At 38.1% G+C, this 22,229-nt stretch overlaps 1 protein-coding gene across 9 annotated transcripts in view; it reads right to left on the bottom strand.

Moving 5' to 3' along the window:
- Positions 1 to 22,229, bottom strand: part of DST (dystonin) — a 303,289-nt gene that overhangs the window by 22,042 nt on the left and 259,018 nt on the right. For all 9 annotated transcript variants that reach the window (XM_056344537.1, XM_056344539.1, XM_056344546.1 and 6 more), the window contains 13 exons: positions 20,583 to 20,684; positions 19,271 to 19,444; positions 18,281 to 18,436; positions 15,749 to 15,946; positions 15,121 to 15,249; positions 11,785 to 11,955; positions 10,276 to 10,431; positions 9,839 to 10,045; positions 8,070 to 8,189; positions 3,671 to 3,840; positions 3,188 to 3,347; positions 1,618 to 1,812; positions 280 to 408 (listed from right to left, as the gene is read on the bottom strand). In XM_056344537.1, the coding sequence (XP_056200512.1) occupies positions 280 to 408; positions 1,618 to 1,812; positions 3,188 to 3,347; positions 3,671 to 3,840; positions 8,070 to 8,189; positions 9,839 to 10,045; positions 10,276 to 10,431; positions 11,785 to 11,955; positions 15,121 to 15,249; positions 15,749 to 15,946; positions 18,281 to 18,436; positions 19,271 to 19,444; positions 20,583 to 20,684 (2,067 nt within the window). The remainder of the gene's footprint in view (positions 1 to 279; positions 409 to 1,617; positions 1,813 to 3,187; positions 3,348 to 3,670; positions 3,841 to 8,069; positions 8,190 to 9,838; positions 10,046 to 10,275; positions 10,432 to 11,784; positions 11,956 to 15,120; positions 15,250 to 15,748; positions 15,947 to 18,280; positions 18,437 to 19,270; positions 19,445 to 20,582; positions 20,685 to 22,229) is intronic.

The raw sequence follows: 22,229 nt of genomic DNA, 5'->3' as shown, positions 1-22,229 counted from the left end.
GCAGAGGGGTTTGCATCATCTCTAAATGTTTACTGGAACTTGTGAAAGGCCCATCATTTTCTTAGCAGGCCAAGATGACTCAAAACAACAGTCCAACACTAGTATGGGCACCAAACTGCCAACTCCATTAAACTTCTAGCTTCTCTATACAAACAGTTGCAAGAACAAGCACCGGATGCTGGATATGACTATACAGGATAGATCGTGCCTCCTTTTCTTTATTCTATCCTCTAACAGACCTACTAGAATGAAGAGGACCCTCTTCATTTTCATGCTTACCCTGTGCTGGTCTATCAGTGTACGCAAGGCCTCTTCATCATCTGGAAGGACCCCATGGAATCGAAGAGCCTGCTCTGCCTCTGCCAGCCACTCCAAAAGGACATGGACAACAGAGTGGAATTCTTCTGCCTGTTAAAATACAAGAAGTCACGGTCACTCATGAGGGGACCTGACAGACACACTGCAGCTTACACAAGGAGACTGAACCCACATTTGGAGTCATTAATCATGCAGCAGTAATGGCACATTAACTTTCCATTAAAAAGTCAATGATAAACAGTATACATTTTCATAACTGTAAAAATATCTCATGCTTCCCAAAAAGTCATAGGAAGCCTAAAAGCCTGTTCATGCTTTTAGCCATCTGATTTATAGTGTATTTGCAGCTCAGTTGAGAATATCATGCCTTTACGCTGACAAATTACACGGAGGTGCTTTCACGGACCAGCTGGAGAGATGAGAACTGCATTTTCTGCATAGCCTAAATCACTAGTTAAGCAAAATTAATTGACAGTCTGTTGGTGACTGATCCTTTTACGTCTAGATAAAACAAGAAAGTTCCACCTTTTGGCACAGTCATAGTCAGACACAGTTAGGTGTTCGAGGTAGCTCAGGATTGTGCCTGCTTGAAAGACCAGAGAGCTGGACAAACACAGCACCCTGGGAAAAAGCAGGGCAGGAATTTTGTACACAGTGGGTATATTGCTATTGCAGAAGCCCCATCCTAGCATCAACCCAAGCTAGTATATCTTCACAGAGCTGTAAATCCATACTATCTCACATTTGGAAACAATACAGATGGACCTGTAATTGTTTGGGATTGGTACCAGCCGATACTGACATACATAGAGAGCTCCTGAGTGCACTCAGGACAACTTCGGTTTTTCTGCGGTGTACTTCACTGTGCACTGTAATTGTGCCAATGTAAACAAGATTTCAGTACACAGATTTGCTTATTTCCAATAAGGCATAAAGGGCATAAATATGATTGAGATCTCTAACTTCCTATGAAGGGGGCATAGTTCTTAATCACCCTTCACACTTGATGGTAACTTCAGTGATTTTTCGAGGTGGTAAGGTCTTCGAAACATTTGCTTTGCATTTGTGGTACAGACATAATAACAGCAATAATAAATGCTAAGAGGTATTATTTATGTGCTATGCTAAAGGGATAGAGACAAGGTAAGCACTGCATGAGCAAGAAAATTAGTATTTTCGAATGAGATTAAATTAAATATGACACTAAGTGAAAATTAAATTACATTTTTGGCAACTGCAGCACAAGGTATTTTCAGTGCTTCTCGTAAAGTACATGTAGCACCAATACTACTCCCCTACCTGCCGAAGAGCCTGTTCCAGTCGTGTTTGCTTGGATACTGAGAGGGCACAGACTGTCTCCCAGCGAGTGCTTAGCTCCTGCATTTGGACTTTGACCCAGGAAGAGTCATCACGACTGCCTTCTATCAGCTCCCTTGCAGAGCGCTTCAGAGCCTGGACACTGCTTGTTCTTTTTCCCAGCTCCTTCTGGAAAACCTAGACACCAACGAATATATTTGAAATGTTTAACTCATTAAGGCATACTTATATAACTAATAACAAAAACCTACTGGTTATAAGAAGAAATTGAAACACTGGTTCAGCTCAGTCAAGAGTAACTCCAACTAAGTGATGCAAAACACGTAAGTTCTGCTTATCAGATTCCATATGAAGATATTTACACTCTACCTCATCCTAATAAAACTGGAATATGGCAGAAAAATGTCAGGCAGATCCTGAGAACCCATCCTGATTCAATGGATGTGAAATCTAGCCTCCTTGGCATGCTGGCTTTACACTCTTTATCAAAGCAATTGATCTGACATGCTGATTAATGTGCAAGATTGCTGTGGCAGGAAAAGATCAGATAAAACACTAACAATCAAGGAGAAAGTTTAAAATCATAAAACCAGAAATAAAACCCCATCTGGAGGTCTGACTGTAAGGCTGTAGATCTTGCCAGATATTCATATATGTATGCGAGCGTATGTTCACATTTGCAGATGGAACAAGCTCCAGTTACATAAAGGAAGCTCTCAGAAGAAGATACAGTATACTGTTGCCACTGACTATGACTTGTCTGTGATACACAATGGGATTTCAGAAGCAATTCCACCACATTTCAGGCAAATTTTTATAGACGACCCATGTTTCCAAATACTTTTTTCCGTAAGAGACAAAATCTCCTTCTCACTGAAGAGTATTTGTATACTGGAAGTCACTGGTGGAAGAACAGAGGGACCTTCACCTCATAATTCCCCCAGGCTCCAGCGCTCTGACTGCATGTAGCCTTTGCAACACCAGTACCTTCAACAGTCATTTCTTCTGATGTACTGAACTGAGGAACGGGGATTCAGAAGCACAGTCCCACATCTCCTACTTGTTCCCATCTCCAAAAACACTTCACTAACAAAATACTGTAGCTTGCCAATGTAGGCTTCCTGGGCCACAGTCGTTATATACTCTTGTGCATAACTTAAACATTGCAACTACTTTTCTCGACATATACAGCAGCCCTGTGGGTCCTAAAGGCTGCTGTAGTCATCAAGAATGCACTGGACATTTGGTTAGCAGATGTCCTAAATAAAAAGCCCTGTCTCCCCTAAAGATTTCCAGTAAAATAGTTTTTGCATCTACTGCCCATATACCCGTACTTGTAAATGCACACTTGTGACTTTTAACAAAATATTCATAAATACAGTATTATGTATTTTTCCACATGTTTTATAGCACTTTCCATTGTTGATGACATGATTGTGTTACAAAACTATCCCATGTTTCTAAAACTTACAGTATAACCAAATCAAAACAGCATTAAAATGCTACACTTCAGAGCAGTCTAGTAATTAAAAAAGAATATTTTTGCAATTACCTTGTGATTGTCGATCAGGTTCATCACTAAATCAATGTCTCCGTGTACTGGCTGATCTTCCGCTAGCTGAGGTTCAATTTTGTATAACCAGTCAATGAGAGCTTGCAAAGCATCAGTAAACTGTCCCGAAAACAACAGGGCTTCCTCCAGTTTATTTTGTCTGGAGGAAAAATAAATTAAAACAAAACAAAACAAAAAATAAACACCACCCACAAAAATTAAATTGTTCATACATTTGAAGAAAACATTTTCAGCATAAAATTACAACACCTAAGAGCTTTATATCACTGTTTGCCTTTTTAAATAGAAGGCAAACTCCCCATACCATCAGGGAACTATGTACTTCTAGTATTTTATTGCTTTGGTACTCCTAGTTATCAAACAAGCTAATGACTCTAGTATTACTTTTACACAATGGAAGCCAGAAGAATTCTCCTAAGTGTTTTTCTTATCTGCTGAATAATTAGGACGGTTTTCATTTACCTTTCCACTGATTTTCCACAAATTGTATCCCATTTATCCCTTAATTCACTCAGCATATCATCAAGTTTCAAATTGTCATCAGCCAATGTGGTTTTCTCTTTCAAGGAGCGTCCAGTCCTATTTGTGGTATCGTACACAGAATGTTTGGCACCAAGAGATTTCTGGAATTCCTATATATATATGGAAGAAAAAGAAAATACCCATATAGTATTAACTGCTTACAGACCACAGTTAATCTTTAATATGTTTGCAACGGGAATAGTAAATGTTGCTGCAAGAAAATTTTAAACTTACTGCAAAACTTCTAGCCTGCTAGTGCCACAGTGCATCTGAAATTATATGGAGCTTGACACTAGCAGAGTCCCTACTTTTTGGCCCTCTCTGGGAACATAGCTCTACACCTTCTGGAACAACTTCTGGAAAATTCCTCCTCTAGTGAGAGCAGTGATTTCTCTCCTACCATAATATTCCTAAATTTCAGCAAGAGGCTTCCTGGTTGTCAGAAGAATATGACAAAACTCCTACTTCAGGAGCCACAAGCTGAGCAGTCTTCACACATTTTTACATACTAAGATTTCAAGCCAGCGTAGAGCACCGCAAGGGCTACAAATGTCATTAGCTCAGCATGGTCAAGCTGGGAAACCACTAACCAGAAGCACTTAACCCTCCAAAGATTGAAGCATACTATAATTGGGAAGACTTGTATTACAAAAGTGTATAGATCAGCACAAGAAGCATCCAGGTGACATCCAATTTGGAAACTCAATTTGGGCTGGAAATCGTCATCACAAGCAGGTTTCTGTGATCCAGGGACTTTGGAAGCTGACAGTGTCACAGCAATTGCATCTGTCTGCCAGCTCCTTCTGCACAGAGCCTCTGGAAGCTTTTCACAGGCAGAGAGGAGCACACAGAGACACAGCTCATCTGATGCCACAGAGGAGTTGACAGACTGACAGAGTAAATAATTAAATAAAAGAATACGGCCAAAAGACAAAAGCAAACCAACACAGAACCTTTTAAATCCTAGCAATGCTTAAAGCATTTTATGTTACACCTTCATGAACTGCTAGCAGGAAATCAGTTACAAAAAAAAATAATCACAAGTTTGTTCTAGGAAACTCATATACAGAATCAAATATTCTTTTTTTTTCTCACAAGGAAACACTAGGCCAAAATAGGTTTTGCTCAGTGTTTGCTGAAACAAATTTTCATCTGGTTCTCACAGCAATGTTCAGTATCATCACATGCAACAAGCAAATGATCACTGCTTAGAACTCATAGTAACTCCTCAGGCACATGAAGATTGCAAGGATTCCTCAGGGTCACTGCTGGCACGTCCACGGCTCCTCACCGCTGACTGGCAAGCTGTCCCCAGCTTGCCTGCACCAACCTGTGCCACAGTAGCTCACAACTCTTCCACCAACTTTCCCATGTGTCCATACAGTCATCTGCTGGTTTTAGATGTGAATGCATGTCAGGGAAAGCTCAGGTGGAATGGAGCTGTCTTAAGCAGGAGGTAGGCATTGGGTTACACCATGTGACTACTTTACCTAGGGTGATTCAAGGTTCCTTTTTTAAAACTTGATTGGTATTTTGCACTGTACTGGCCTTACTTCAAGGTTATTTCAGGATCCAGAGAGAACTGAGAATCAAAATTCATCAGCCAAAACCCCCAAAAAACCAGCAACATTTGTTTTGCAAGTTAGTATTTCCTTACTGTCCTTTCATTTTCCTCACATTAAACAAGGAAACACACTTTAAGAAAGAATATAAACACCACTGTCAAGGTACAACAAAAATAATTTTCAAAATGAAAATAACCAGCTTCTTATAAAAGTTCCTTCAATACAAACAATATGTCTGTGCTCTTTTTATTTGATGGGGTTTGTTAACTGCTGTAGTACTACATGCACCAAGTGTTACTTGGTTTGCATGAGGAAACACAACGAAATTGCTGCCAGAGAAGGATCATACAGGAAAAACAGATTCAAGGGTGAACAAAAGCTTGCAATCAATTCATCCTTTGAGAGACTAGAGACACTACACCATATCTACTTTCACCTGATTTCACAGAGGTGTAACTAAGAGTAGATTCTGGGTTAAGCTGCCAGGAGCATAGAGGTAAGTTAATTACTGAGATTTTGTTCATCTACCTACCCTCCTTCTAAGGAAGATGGGAACATACAGATAAAATTAGCCAGGTTCATACAAGTGTACTGTAAGGAACATTCGGCATTAGCACAGGAATGGATTGGGTGACCTAGTATGGGTTTTTCCATTCCTGACTTCTAAAAATGAGGGAAAACTGCTGATAAACAAACCATGAATAACCCCCAAAAGTCCCTGGCAACACACTAGATACAAGTAAGAGAGAAAACACATTATCTTAGCTTTTCTCTTTCAGAGACTTTTTTTTTTTTTTTTTTTTGGCAGTAACAACTGGCAAAGAGCATGTCCAACTTACTGCTTACAGCAGACATTCAATTCAGATAGCAAAATTGTTAACTAAGAGGAGCAAGGAAACCTTCAAGGCTGGACAGAAAAGACAAAGACAGGCACACAGGGTATATGGGGGAGTGGAAGGAAAAGACTCAAAATACGAGGAAGGACATTGCCGCATTGGAAGGTTTGACAGCTCATTAAAAAACAATTGAGTTGATTTCTTGCGGGGACACACACACAAGTTTAAAGTCACAAAGTTCATAAACCCCCCTCTCTCACACACAGTCATCTTCTTCCTCCAAATCGCCAGTTTCAATCCTAATGTCCCTGTGCCCCATTCCTTAATGAGAAATGAGATTCAAGCAACTCAAGTAGCTGTTCTCTACAGGCATTTTATACAAAAAGAAGCTGGAGTAAACACACCACTGACGGAAATGAGGAGTCTGCCAATCCATGTGAGGAAGCTTGAGCTCACAAAACATACTACTGCAGGTATAAAAAGTAAGCAGGATTATCAAGTTTAACATTTCAGAAGAGGGGAGGAGCACAGAGTAGAGTCCTGAAAGGACCTCAAAGCAAAGTCACAACATGTTGACTGTACTCATGAAAAGTTTGACCTTTATATAAAGAAAAAAGAGGACTGAAAGGATTAAGACATGATGGGAGTCAGAAGACAAGACAGACTATCTTAACAGCAAGTTTCCCCCCTCTCCCCAATTCCCATCGCTGACTTTAAATTCTGGCAAGAGCAGCAATCCCAGAAAAAACTGAAATTGCAGAGTTAGCATATCAGAATGTTAATGTAGGCTTTATCTAAAAGTTTTAACAGCAAACATAGGTAAAACCTTTTGCTTAATCAACAGCCAACTTTCAACATATTAAAGGATATTTTCCTGGTTGATAAAAAATACTTAAATCATGATGCAGAGTGAGAGATGATAAAAATATTCAGTAGACTGATGCAGTAACCAATCATTAACATACATGGCAAAGCTTGTCGGAGGTAAAAGCAATCATCAGAAGCTACACTGAGAGGGAAAAATTAGATATGCAAACCCTTGGGGATATTGTGCAGAATGAAAAGTAGGAGTATATGGAGAACAATAAAACTGATATGAAAAGTAGAAGAAAATATATGCCAAAATGTAGAAAAATGAATGATCTTTCAGTACTCTGTCTCTGATGAAACTGCACCAAGATAAATCTTGACACACAGTCTGTCTCTTGAGGACTCTACCACTTACCCACTTGATCCTTAGAAATATATTATTCTAGGCTCTTTACAAAAGTAAAAATGAAGTAAAGACTTCTGTCTTTCCTTTTGCTTTGTGTCTGATGGGACCACAGAGCTTTTGAATTATCATTATTTGTTTGAAAAGCCAGGTCAATCAGGGGAATTTTTACATTTTCACCTATAGTAGCTGGGTTTATGGAAGCTGGTCCTGGAATTCTGAATCCCATGAAGAGAAACAAGCTTTGCTACTAATGGTGTCACTGTACTTTCTAGAGGATTTAATTAGTATTTCCACTGACATAAAAAGCAACTGCCAATCAAACTACAAGATTATTCTTCTTGTAGTGGATAATGTATACAGGATGAGGTGGTCCTGTAGCATTAAGAGCAAAGTCCCAATCCACGTAATGGGATGGTGAATTTGTAGTTCAAGAACTGAAAAAAGCCTGTAAGAAAACCTCTTCAGAGATAGTGTTATTTTTTTAAATTTCTGTGCTGCTGTATATCCTTCCTCTTCATAGTTAACCATTTCCTCACAGATCAGGTACTGTGAGAAGTTTTTTTTCCACTCCCCACCTGTAACCCCCCATCATTTCACCTAATGCAAGTAAGTACTTCATTGCAGCGAGGCTATAAATCTATCCCTTTGCTAATTGAACAGTACAAGGCTGATAGACTTACCTACACCCACCGGGTGCTTTGCATTTATCACTCATGACTCACCTTATGCTGTGCGAGCTGCATCTTTATTTTGTCAGGGTCATTTGCAATTTCAAGATCTGAGTCCAAAGATTTCTCTGACTCTTCCAGCCATTCCATAAGTTTGTGCCAGGCTTCATGGAACTGCAGGGAAGTGAGATTTACATGGATTTTAAAATTCACTGGTTCATAAAACAGTCCGAAAATGTTAAACCCCAATGAATTCCCTATAGGCCAAACAAGTACTTGGCAGACTCTGGAAAGATTTGGTGTGCTTTTCTCCCTGGTCTCTCAAAGAGGACTAGCCCAACCATGTGCCCACTGGACTCAGCTTCACCTCTCCCATGTAAATTAGCAACCTTTTATGTACATGATCTGCACACATAGTATTTATCTTTCAGAGACATATTGGTAACTTCTGTTGATATATTGGTCATTTAAATTACTACATTTTCAGTAAGGAATAGTAAATACAGCAAGAAGAGGACTTAGCTATTGCATGGGACAACAGCAGTAAATCACTGGGAAAAACTCCTGTCTGGATGACTGCCCAAGATTTTGCCTGCGATGCTAATAAATGTTCTCATTGTATCAAATGCTATCTTGATGGGCAAGAAACAGATTCTTGATCTTCCTTCCTGTCTCAACAAAAAGTGCTGCAGGGAAGGAAGCACGGAAAGACTAAAGATTCAACCAGCTTTTGCAAAGTGGCATCCCTTTGGGATTGAGTGTTTCTAAGCTGGTTAGTTCTTTCTCTGCACCTCTGTTGAAAATTCTTGCCTGGGCTACCTACACATGAAAGCACAAGAAACTAGTTCAGAAACCTCTTAAAGCTCCTGGACCCTATCATTCAACACCGTGGATCAGGCCTTGACACCTTGACTTGTTACCCTGAATTTATAACTGATTGTATTCAGCCCTGTAAATGGATATAGAGATTAAATCTATCCCACTGCAGAACTGCTGTGTGCATGAATGCACAAGAGAAACTACTGGGAAGTAAGTAACATTTGATTTGCTTTATGGGCTAATTTATTGCTCAGAGAAGTTCTTACTCTACAATCTGAGTGGTGGTAGCAGTGAACATGGAAATGTGGTTTGGGTGTGAACATTTCCAAATCTTGAATGGACATGTTCACTTGCATAAAAAGAAGCTAGAATTTCCTATTGATGTTTAAACAGATTACATTCCACTCACATTTTTAATCTTATCATTCATGTTCCTCAGTCAGGGGAACATGAATCTAAGGAAAAAAACACTAACAGCCCCTGGTGAGGCAAATTGTGTAAAAAACACTCTCCAGGTTTTTAAGGAAACAAACAGAGGTGTCTTACTACACAGAGGATATTGGTCTAGTAACTAACGTAAGAGACTGAGGAAGTGGTATTAATCAGGGCAGAACATAAACCCAGGAATAAAATACTAAGGAAAACTCCCACAGATTAGTGAAAGGGGTTCATCACATTCTTTAAAATATAAGGGGTTGATTGTGAAACTTTTTTTTGAGGACAGATGGCACTAATACACATCTGGAAGCCATACTGTAACCTTTTTCTTTCAGATTATGCTGTATTGCAGACAGAAGTTACTGCTCGAGCTGAAAATGATGCTTTCGCCTCCCAAATGAAGTGCTTTATGACTGAATCACAGAAATTGCTCCACTAACTCAACAGTGTCTGTTTCAAGGAAGTCTGGGTTTAGTGCAAGTGCTTTAAAGCACCATATACTTCAAGAGTCTGGATGTAATTACAGCTAAGTTCAAAGAGCTGTACAACAGCTGTTGTCCGATTACCTGTTTGGCTCTTTTCCTTGCATCATCCAAAGCTCTTCCCCTTTCAACTAAGCGCTGAACTACTTTTTCCCATCGACTCTGTACACTAATCAGCAGATTCTTAATAAGGACAACATCCTGTTTCTGGCTGAAATATTTCAAATGGGTTCCAGTTTTGTCCAGCTCTATGATCTGATCTCGATGCGAATTCACTTCTGTGGCAAAAACCTTGGAAAAAAAGGAGAAAATTACTCTGAATATGTTGTTCAAGCACTGGGTAAACACTGAAAAAAAACCCAGTCTGATAAAGAACGATGTAGCAAGAAAGACTATAAAATGCAATTTTAAAACAAAACCAATGTTCCTCTGAGTGCCAGCATTACAGCGTTCATTTGGACATTGCTGAAGTACCTCCATAGAGTGGGAGAAAAACATTACACATCTGTTTCTTTACATACCTTGTGTTCGTCAATTTGAAACAAGACAGTGTCCAAGATAAGACTTGGCCGAGAAGCTGCCGTTAGAGTTTGCTCAGCCTGAGTAAGCCAATTGATGAAATCTTGAAGTGAATTGTGGAACTCCATTGCTAAATTGAGGGCTTCTTCCAGTTTGGTCTGTAAAGATAGGTCATACTTTAATAGCAGCTGATATTGTGCAGAGCTTCAGCCAAGTAAACCATTTTAGTTCAGCATTTTGGAGAAACCATTTCAGTTTAGCATTTTGTTTAACATTTCAAAACATTTTTCCAACTCAAAAGTTTCTGAGCTTTAAATTAACAGCCTACATTTGAGCCTATTAAAGGAGATGGATAGAAGAGGAACAGTAAAATTACATATGATAGGTGACTAGAAAATACAGCATCTAGTATCAAGATAAGATTTTCCACATTAGAACATCTACTACTGAATCCTAATGGGGCATATGGATTTATCAATTTTAATACAAAACCAGTAGAATCTCAGAAATCTAAGGTGGCAGCGCACTTGAAAGAGCCTTAGAGAGGTAATCAAATCTATTCTCTTGCACTAAACAAATAACAAGTTTGCCTAGACCACTTTTTTTTAAATAAAGCCCAATTGTCATTTTGGTTGCCTGAACAGAGACAGATTTTGGATACAGAATTTTTGTTGATCATGAGACAACAGTCAGACATTTTCAAACAAACATATTGCTGGCCTAGCTGAGCACACCAACCTTACAGCTTCCTGCAAGAAGGTGCTTGTATTGGGTATTAATTAGTTTGACACTCTTAAATTACACAGTTACCTTAAGAGACACCAGCTTTCTTACTTTAAAATATAACTAAGTTGTAACTGAAATATTTGTGCTTTATACATATCAGGAACAGAGTGATCCCCTGTTCGTAGTTACTGACATTTTTCATTGTTTGATTAAGGTAGAACAAATGGACCATACTTCGTGAAGGAATGAAAGCAAAATGAAATTAATAACAAGAAAACGTATGTTGTGTATCAGTGAAATCATGCTATTGATCTATGTTAGAACAGAAGGCAGTCACTTGAAGTAAGTGGCAAAAGGCCAAGTGTTTGGGAATTCGAAGTAAAAAATAGATAAAAGCTAGGAAAATTAATGCAACAATTCTGTACCGAGAAGGAGATAAATTTGAATGATCAAATAAATTTACTCACTCTCTCATGTCTAGAATTACTGTAATAAAAACCAGAAAAGCCCTCTTCCTCCCAAATGAACATTATCAATATCAGTTAACATATTTCTATGGAACGGGCTTGTGCCATTCTCACCCATCCCCCCTCCAGATTATGGATAATCAATTTCTTGAATCCCATTTCCCAGTACTTTCTAAACATACCAATTAATTCTGCGTAACTGTCTCTACAACTGAATTAAACCTAAAGGATAAAGCAAGTATGCATGCATAAAAGCAGGGAACATTAACTTCCTTAAATACATGATTTACATTTCTATTTTTATGTAAAAACACATACTTTTCTTTCACTGAGCTTTGTTTGTACTGATTCCCATTTTTCTTTTAAGTTATTTATGTCCTGCTCAACGTTTGTTTCAGCAGATTCTGGGCATCTTGCAAGCATCTGCTGGCCTTTCTGCATTAGACACCTATATGTCTCCTCTTTGGCTTCAAAGGCAGCACAAAGTTCCTAAATAAAGCAAGCATCAAAAAAATAAGTCAGGTAGAAATTCAATATTCTTTACAAATGCTAGTATAGTATATATTCCTCCCCCAACATTTAGCAGGTATGATTAAGACTAATAAAGGAAACATATGTAATTCATAAAAAGCCAAATGAGCAAAGAAAGGGCCCGATTCTTCAGGAAATGAGAACTTGTATTGTCTGTCAGATGTCTTCTCCAAGATCCAAAGCTTGGCAAAGAAAGTACTATGCACCTACTGCACAAGATTTGCTACAACTTGATTGGTTTAAAGTCCATCTGTAGCTGAAACACAAAAAGTGTCAGCATTACACATTGTGGTGAAAGCCCAGACCTATACGATACACTTTGAGAAGTGGGTGGGTCAACTTGGGAGGGCTGCTTTATTGTACATTGACTCTTTTGTTTTGTCTGTGTCTTCCTTCACTGCCTAGGCAAGAGCACTTTACACATTTTACACAGACAAAGAAAGCTGGATGAATAATGGTACCGCTTTACTTGCTAACTATTGTACTGTTCTTTTCTAACCATGTTAAAGATGAGGTGGCAAGAGACTGGGAGATCCCATGCATCCCTCTGACTCAAAAGGGCATGTTCAGTATTTGTAACAGACTGTCCAAAACGTACCAACAAAGTTGCTGCAGACTGCCAAATGAGGAACGTATTCGAGATGAGCAGTAAGTGGCTTGCAAATAGGAGGGAAAGAACTTTTTCCACTGATTCCCAGAACAAGAGACAAACCCGACATTTTCTTTGGGTTAAGAGATACTGTACACACAGGGTTGTGTGTTCTGATCACAGAGGAGGGCAAAGTAAGAAGCAGGTTCAACCATGAGCTAAGATTTTAACAGGACAGAAAGCTCCCTTGCTTTCTTCCTCAGTACTATGAAAAGTAGTGTCACCCAGCCTGCTGCCTCCTACGCTCTGAACCTCCCTACAGTATTTCTGGTTTCCATAACTCCCCCAAGCATCTTATTTTACTGCAGCACAAGAACCCCTCAGAAGTAAACACAGGGAGCCGAGCACAGCACAGGTGAGACATGGCAAGGCAGGAGAGGTCCCAAACACTGGGGCTGGGCTCAGTCTAAGACAGAGGCTCACCACGGTGGTTAATTCTGCAGTACAGTCACATTCTTTAAGATGACAGGAGCAATTAGTTATTTTCAAGGAGGAGCTGAGAAAAATGATTGTTTAAAGAAAAGGAGAGGGACATTCTGAGCAGCAATGGGACAGCCAGAGAAGCCTCTTTTTAAGCCCCTTTCCTGCTGGTGTCCTGTAATGTCTCTTCATATCTTTTGTTTTCCTGGAGCTGCCTTAGCTGGAAGTGCTGCCCAGTCTCAAATCCACTTGTGAACTGATTATGGTTGAGGGCTCTTTTATTTGTATCTGTAGAAACAGACCTTGTACTCAAGAAGACAGTTCATGACATAATTTCCAATGAGAAACAAAGCAAAATATAGTTCAAAACTTTCTTCTTTGGTTTCATGTCAAAAATTAGCATGGTTTATATCACTTAGTGGCAAGTTTGGATTTGAAACTTGCGATAAATAGTACTCAACATGACAGGCAGTGTCAACATTTCAGTTGTTCCCCCCCAAAAAAACCCCCAAAACAAAACCAAAAACTAACAACCCAACCAACAACAAAAGAGCATTTACACATATCTGCACAGATGCATCATGGTTTAACTAAACTGAAATCAAGTCTTATTTTTCAAGTTATATACACTGAGAGTTAAGTCGTCAATGCCTGCAGCTTTATAATGACCCACAGCATAGTAAGAATCTGTTAAAATGTACACATACAGCTGGGAAATGATTGTACATGTAGAGTACATATTACTGGGGACACATTCATGTTTGTTCCAACTGTAATATTAAATTCAGTTTAAAGATACTTTAACTAATCAATCTGTAAGTACAACAAGTACAGAAAAAAATCATAGTAAAGGAATGTATCAAAGAAAACCTTGACATTTTTCAGGGAAATTTTTTTGGTCTGGATCTGACTTTAAGTCCAGGATGAAAAATTGAAAAAACTCCACCGACTCTCACAGAATCATGATTATTCCCCACCCTCACAGAAACAGGGGGCAAAAGAGAGGGGGTTTGCCTTTTTTTTTTTTTCTTTCAAGACAAAAAGAGAAGGATGGGGGGGTTCAAAACCACAAGGTTGTTTCTGTATTTTGTCTAAGTTTCCTGTCATAACTGATTTTTAAACTGTAAATTCTTTTCCTTCTCAAAAATAGTTACCAGTAAATTTTGGAGGGAAAAAGTGCCCCATGTTGGTAGGCATCATTCACCTTTAGCATCATTCCAAAGTAAGATTAGATTTTTAAAGCTTTGGCAATGCAGCGTTCTAATGGAAATGGTGTCAGGCATATTTGAGTTCAAGGACAGTTCAGTAAACATCACTGTTGTACCCGAGCCAGAATGGCCGTTTAGATCACTGGGTTTGGGCTTATACCCTGGCCTAACAGGACAGCATGATCCTACATAAATGGAACACTACGAACCACCTTCCTCTGAGGTAAGAGATCAAGTTTATGTGTTGTTTTTTAAGCTCTACTGTTCTATGGAGGTAAAGAAACCCATAGAACATTTCTTAAAGAGAAATAAAGAGAAGGAAGAGAATAATCCCGATCAGCTTGCCCTTTCTAGTTAAAGCAGAGTCTTTACATAAGCCAGTAGTCTTTATTACATCTATGCTAACGATGACTTTAATGTCAGCTTTGGTTAAATAAAGAGTAAAGGATCAAGTCTCTTAAGTCAAGGTCCAATGAATGCGGATCACTTTTACATTCATCTTCATATCCAAGAAAAAGCATAACCATAGTTATGGGGACAGAAGGGAAAAGAATAGGGATCACTGCAAGATCTGCAAACACTCTGTTATTCTTCCTGAGAATGAGGACGCAAAGGTTCTTTTATTTCTGTCTCAGCACTATTAATGGTTCAGCTTTGAGCATCTCACAAATGACTACTTTTTCTACACTGAAAATAACAGTGTTGTTTTGAAGGCTATTACAATTTTTTAAGATACTGTACAGACATTGTGATATATAGAACATGCTCTGTGTTCACCATAAACACTCTTGAAAGATAGTTAGTCCTGGAATGCAATTTGCAAAGCATTCTAATACTGATACTTACCATATGGGTATTAAGCTGCTCTCTTGCTGTTTCTGGTAAGCCTCCAACAGGTTTTGATGCCAACAGCTGACGTTCAGTGTCTGTCAGCCATTGCTGCATATCTTCAACTTCACCATGGAAACCTTGTGCCTAAATTATACCGTATCATTTTAGAGCTTAGTTAAATGTTCTCCATTCTAATAGTACTCAGATGCATAAGTATACTGGCAAGATTTAATCAGATATTTGCAATAATCAAAGGAAACAAAAGGAAAAAAAAAGGAAGGATAAAGCCCAAACCAAAATTTAAACTAGCTCAACCCAATCTAAATGACAAAAATAAAAAACATGGAAATCTTGAAAACAGGCTAAATGAGCAACCATAAGATCAATGTTTTCCTTGAATAATATACCTACACAGAAATGTCACTCTTGAAAAATATGTAGGCCAAAAGCTGAAGTCTTGATTCAGCACTATAGAAGAGAGTGGCCAGCTGTGGAAGATACAGCTAGATTCAAACTTTCTCCAAATTCAGGAGTGTCTGCATTATGGTTATGATTTAGGCCAAGTTCTAATACATGTATCAATGTATTTCATGTAAAAAGACACTTTCTGAGTTATCTCTTTATTTGATCATTTCCTATTCACCTGGATCAAGGCACTGTCCAGCTGCTGTTTCCTTTGTTCTGTTTTTTCCAACACGTTTTGCCAGCGCTGATTCAGGAGTTCCAACTTGCTCCGTAAATTACTTGCTTCTTCAACAGCACTTGATTCAATCAGGTCATTTCCTGCTTTCTTAACTGCTTCCACAGTAGATTGATGAGCTAAAACATCATTTTGTAGCACCTGCAATTGTAACACAGCATTTATGACTGGCCATGTTGATAAGTTATTGAATGAAAGCAATCACAGTGACTGAGCTAGTTCTAATCCAGTGACAAGGCAATAGTTTAACATCAGCACAGGTATTAGCAGTTAAAGCTAATAACCAAGGTCTCTTCAATCAAAAGCAGTAACATACCATTCTGCCAAAATGCTGATTTTATTTTCATATCCTGGAAAAAATAATATATTCCTTCTGAATACATATTTTCTGAAATTATAAAAGGTTTCTAGTGAAGAGTTATTTCTTCACTTTCCTTAATTTACTACATACTTTCCTTTAACAGCATTTTTCTTCGGTTTTGAGGGTAAGGTGTGAACACTGTTATATACTGTGGTGCCAATTGCTTGTGGAGCAGTAGTCTTAGAATAAAGGAGAGAGATGACAAGAATACTATGAGCCTGCTGTGCCAGACAACAATCTGACTGCCGCCATGCCTTTTCATGCATTTCAGGTCTACAATTCACTTCCTGTTATGTCAGGCTACCAGGACACTTCAGCTGTGCTAAAAGCTGGGGAATTATTGTAATACTAACAACAGAAGACCACCTCCATCTGGCTGACAACCTGTTATCACCAACGACAGCAAAACCATACAAGGCAAAAAGTACATTTGGGAAACAGATGCTGTTTTCAAAGATTTTTAAAAAAATATATATTTAAAAATGCTTTAAAAAAAAAAAAAAAGAAGAAGAGAAAAAGAGAATATGCAAAATGGTTGGGAAAGGAATGGTGAAGCCCATGTAAGAAATTGAAGTTTATGACCTCTGTTTTTCATTGAGGTCTGGTTCAAACTCACCTCCCTTAAAATGCTAGCATATGGAAAAAAAATAAAGCTAAATACAAAAAAACCTTGAAATAAACTATACAGACCACTTGATGAAACAGCAACTAACAAGTAGCCCTTGTATACAAATTGCGCATCACATTTGCCTTAATTCTTCCAAGAACTGGAAGAGACTCATTATTATATTTTCCTAAGAGGGTGAAAAAAAGGGATATTCACAGAAGCATATGCATCTCATCCCTTCCTTCCTGCTAAGGCTCACTAAGAACAAGGTCTATTCTTTCCAAAATTATTCAAGGGATAGATGTTTTTACAGGCTACCACAGGATGGACTACTGTGTGAACTTTCTAACCTGTAAACTCTGTTTTTGAAAAGGAAGTAGATTCCTTAATGTGTTTGCTGAACTCCTTCAGCACAGACATAAATGATGTCTGGAAGCTTCTTCAGTGGTAAAACACTTCCGTTTGCTAACTATATAAAGGGTTCATGGAGCAGAAGCCACATTTGTATTTTATTTTTTTAAAGGGCCAGTTTATAACCGTAGTCACATAAGACATGTAGATATTGTACTCTCCTCAAGTTCCAACTGACCACACAAAAGGCTTCAGAAGCTGCATAGTTGCATTAAGACAGACAATGAAAATACCTAAATTATCTGTGCACTGTCAATTTCAATCATTTCTCTAAAAACAAAATGAGCTCCAAAATACTTTTCACATCACATGCAGGCAAAAAACTAAATGGCAAATTGAAAGGAAAGAAGAGGACTTATGTTAGACTGAAGTCTTCAGGCCTAGAAAGAACGTATCATCATGAACAGCACAGTCACACAAAGAGGCAGGGAAGATCTCTTGCTCCTGGAAGATACTCTTCAAAACAAAGGCACAATGGAAGCAGTCTTCCATAGGCTCCAAAGTCACAATACTCAGTAAAAATACTAGAACTAAAAGTAAAAAGTTAACCCTACATTGTATGTAACAAAAAGATGGGGACATGGATACCCCTAAAGTTTGCCAAGATTTTTAAAGTATTCTCCACATTAGTTGGACCCAACTGAGATGTAATTTTGCAGAATTCCGAACAACAGATCACTCTTTTCTGAGAAGGAAGGAAGAAGAATGAAAGATGTGCATCAGTGATGTGCATTTTTTGAGACCTGGCCTAAAGAGAACTAATCAAGGAGTTTATTGCTTGAGGGAGAGCAGCAGGTTCAATAACTTCCGAGTTCCCTGGCTCAAATGAAGCTGAATCAAGGTGGAGACAAGGGTAAGCTGCTCTTTTTTGGCCCAATCCTATGCCACTTGCATGGCATATGTAAGGAAGGAAGGAAGCAATATGGAAGAGTCAGAGTAAAGACATCAGTTATTCCAAGCCTGCATTTTAGCTATATCTGCATCTTGAAAATCTCTACAGAGAATTACTTATTGAGTGCTACATTTTACTACAAGACTCATCAGTAATATAAACATCAAAAGAACATTTCAGTTAATATTCATTATAATTACATACATGATGTTTGGCAAGTTCAATTTCAATAGCCTTGGGGTCTCCGCCCACAGGTTTCTGTTCATTCAGCAAGTCTTCTGTATGCGCCAGCCATGTCAGTAACTCATCCAGGGCATGCTGGAACTGCCCCAAGGCTAACAAGGCACCTTCCAGCTTGTGCTATAGTAAAAATAAAATTAACAATAAAATGGTTTCACAATGCTATTGAATTGTCTTATATTACCATTAGTCACCATAATCCAGAGCAGAGTCCGTGCCTCTGATAGCAGAAAAATCAGGGAGAAACAGTTATCCAACACAAGCAAGTGCTTTATAGTTAGAGCTGAGTTAGCAATTCCCCTGTAAAGCTTTACATTCCAGGCTTAAATTCCTGACCTTCGAAAAACCCACGTAACCAAAGCAGAGCTAAGTTTGAAGGTACTCTCATCAGAGATCTGATACTAGTTTTTCATCACTTAAAGCATGGTGTCAATATAAATGCAAGTTGGTTCATAATCTTTTTAAAAACTTTTTTTTTGTGTGTGGAATGATTCAATTTAGAAAAAATATACATTTCAAAGCACTGCATCTTTAAATCTCTCTTTCACTTTGACAATTTAAGGAAAAGAGCACTGAAACAGTTTAATATTGAAGTTGTTGTTCTGTGGGTTGTTAATCTTTTTTCAAGCGCTTAGTTCAGCAGCTCGTATTACCTTTGCACATAGAAGCACGTTTTCAATTGCTACTAAAGTTGTCATCACATAACAAAAATGAAATAATAATGATTTGACACAGCACTGCTGACAGAACAGTGACAAAAATATTGCTAATGGTTTAAAAAACATTTAAAAAACCCTCAATAAATCATAAAATTCAAATTCTATTAAATATAGTTCTGCCATTTCCAAACTAAAAGGAAAAAATATGTACATTTACACCAACATTGTGCATAATAAAAAGCTTTTCTTGAAATCTAAGTCATGAATAAAGCCCGCCACCTTCAAGTTTATTTACCTGTCTACTTATAATTTTTTCTTCTAGGCTGTCCCACATTAGTTTGAGCTCTGAGAGAGGGTCTTGAACAGTGTGCTTGTCACTCTCCTCTGTGACCTTCTTCAGCAATAGTTCTGCCTGATGGTTCAGTCTTTCCATTTCTATCTGCTGCTGATAAGCTTCTGTCTTAAATTGCTATGGTAAATAGAAAAAGAATACAAATGTATCATAAGTAATAATCTTCTTGAATATAGTACAGTACAGTGATGTATTGTAAATATATTACTGTCAACTTTCATAAATATGGGAGTTTGTTATCCAATGCTTTGTCAAAATGCTTGTAAGACACTGATGATCCAGACAGTCCTAGCTAACTAAAATACCCAACAACATCTTACTATTCTAGCAGATACTGCTAACTGCAACCAGAGGATGATAAAGATGACCAATAGGAAAGTATTCTCCAATAACCTCCCTGGTCTGCAAAAAAACCAGAATATATCTTGAGTAACTTCTAGCTCTTGTGGTTGTGATAATATAATACCTTAAACTTCAAGTAAAGTTATTCTTCAAAAGAGCCAAAAGCAAATATTCTTTAGTAGAACACTCTCTTGCACACACAACTTGGGCAGCCGTCTGAATACAACTCATCTGTGTGTTCTGCACTAGGTAAGATTATGGTTCACTTGAAGTTACATTGTAAAATAAACAATCTGCCCACAGTCAAAAAAATGTACAAGTGAGCAACAAAACCAAGGACGTTCCCTGATCATTATACATCCCTGTTTTTTATATATAAGACAACAACCTACCAATGTCGTACTCAGTCACAGATCTATACAGACAGGTTTCTACGTTAGCCTGAAATTTTTATTTTCATCTTACTCACGTATTGGGAACATTGTGGTCTGTGTGAGCATTTGGCTAAAGCCTATAACGGCAGAAGTGAAGCTTTGGAGGCATTCTCTCAGAGCCTCAAGGAAGCTATTCATAGTAGAAACCAGAAAACATAAAGGTCATAGCAAAAGAACCCTGTACATAATAACCTTATAGCCTTTGAAAGAGACAGAATGCTGTTACAAGTATTTTCTGGGCTATCAGAACATTTTCACAATGTGAAGCCTCACCAAAACTTGAAATAGATTTTCAAATTAAAGGCATTTTAAAACTAAAAGTTTGCAATGAAATGTTACTTGATTTTTTCACAGATTCTTTTACTAGAAGCTGAAAATGAAGATTACTTTTGAATCTTGAGAAATACAGAAAAATACTAAACAACACAGAAAAATGCAGACAGATTAACATGTAAATGAAATAAACTGTTAGTTCGTACCTTAAGTTCCTCAGTTTGCTGCTTCACTGTCTCCAGATCTGTTCCAACTGGGGACATAGATGCTAACTTGCTGCCAGCAATGTCCACCCAGTCAAATATTGCCTGAAAATCACAGTATGAAATTTAAGCGTGAGCAGAGAAATACTGTCATGTTTGAAAGTTGTTTTAAGTTAAGTATCAGGTTATGTTTTTTTTACTCCAGAGAACAATATTGCTGTGCTCTTTGAACGAAAATAGCTTTCTTCTGCAAAACCTAGGTTTCTTTGCAATACAAGGGATTAAATACTAATTAAAGTAGTCCATGTAGCAGTTACAAGAATGTACATGCTGCAAGACTGAGCTTCTACTAGCACCAATATTCTGCCAGTACCATTCATGCTGAGTAGCACTGTACGTCTTGAGTAAAATCAGCAATTTTAATGACTTCCCTGAAAGGCAAATACAAGACAAACTCTGTTCTGCAGTCCTTCGGAGTGAAAATGGAAGACAGTAGCTTAATGATAACAAACTTTAAATGATGATTACATACAAACTTCTTCTGAAGGACGTTATCTGTGTAAGGAACATGGAACACAACGTGTTCCGTACATATTAGGTAGTAAAGGGCTGTAACTGAGCTTGACTGAATCACTATAGGATAATGCAGTTATAACAAATTATAATAAATTAAATCTCCCTAGTTCTGGGACTTTGTGGGTACTTCTTTTGAACTTGATATAATGCAGAACAACCTCAAAAATACTCTTATTTACAGATTAAGAACAGCTGTATCGATCTGGGTAATTGCACAGGCCAAAAAATCCACCTTTGTTAGGCCCTTTTCCTCCTGCCCATTATCTGTGATTCATTACAGACAAAAGTTTAGGACAGCCAGTCAGAGCTGCCCACTCTACACAGCTCCCTGAGAAAAGGAGAGCTACCCTCAACATGTTCAACAGGTTGAGGCAGCTGCAACTAACCATCTGCCCACAATACTTTTCATACTGTCTATTTAAATGAGCATAGGGTGGCACTTAAGAGTTCTTTCACAAAGTATCAAGCTTGTAGCATCTACAGTGCACAGCCACAGGAAATACAAGCATTAAACCAATGGTAGCGTTCCTAATGTAACCCTGGAAGTCAACCTCTGAGCAGTATGAACATAGGAGAACTTGGAGAAAAATACATAGTGGGGGTGCACTGGAAAACAGGCATGCTGCATTATTAGTGAGGAGTGTTCTACCTTCAGTGTCATGTGAAACTCTAATTTTAAAGATTTAATGAACCAAGAAAGACAATAATTCCACTGAGAAAAAAAAATAGTTTTGCAAATCTGACCATGTTTGGAATCTTTTCAGATATTTGAATCTCCTAGACACTCACTGACAAAAGATATGAGGCATGCCACTCTGCCAAAGCATGCAATGAATATACAAAAAAAACCCCAAAAATACAGCACACAGAGAGAAAATATCATAGAATAGTCTGGTTGGAAAGGAACTTTAAAGGTCATCTAGTCCAACCCCCTTGTTGTTTGTTTGTTTGGGGGGTGTGGGGGTTTTGTTTGGTTTTTTTAAAATTTCATCTGTTGTAGTATATACAATGTACAAGATATCTTTAAAAAACTGCTGGAAAATTTACCTACAGATTTAAAAAGTTTATCATCTT

The sequence above is a fragment of the Falco biarmicus genome, chromosome 6 (genome assembly GCF_023638135.1).
Source record: "Falco biarmicus isolate bFalBia1 chromosome 6, bFalBia1.pri, whole genome shotgun sequence".
In the NCBI taxonomy this organism is placed as follows: Eukaryota; Metazoa; Chordata; class Aves; order Falconiformes; family Falconidae; genus Falco; species Falco biarmicus.
Note: the sequence above shows the minus strand (reverse complement) of the source record. Positions and strands in the feature narration are given on the sequence as shown.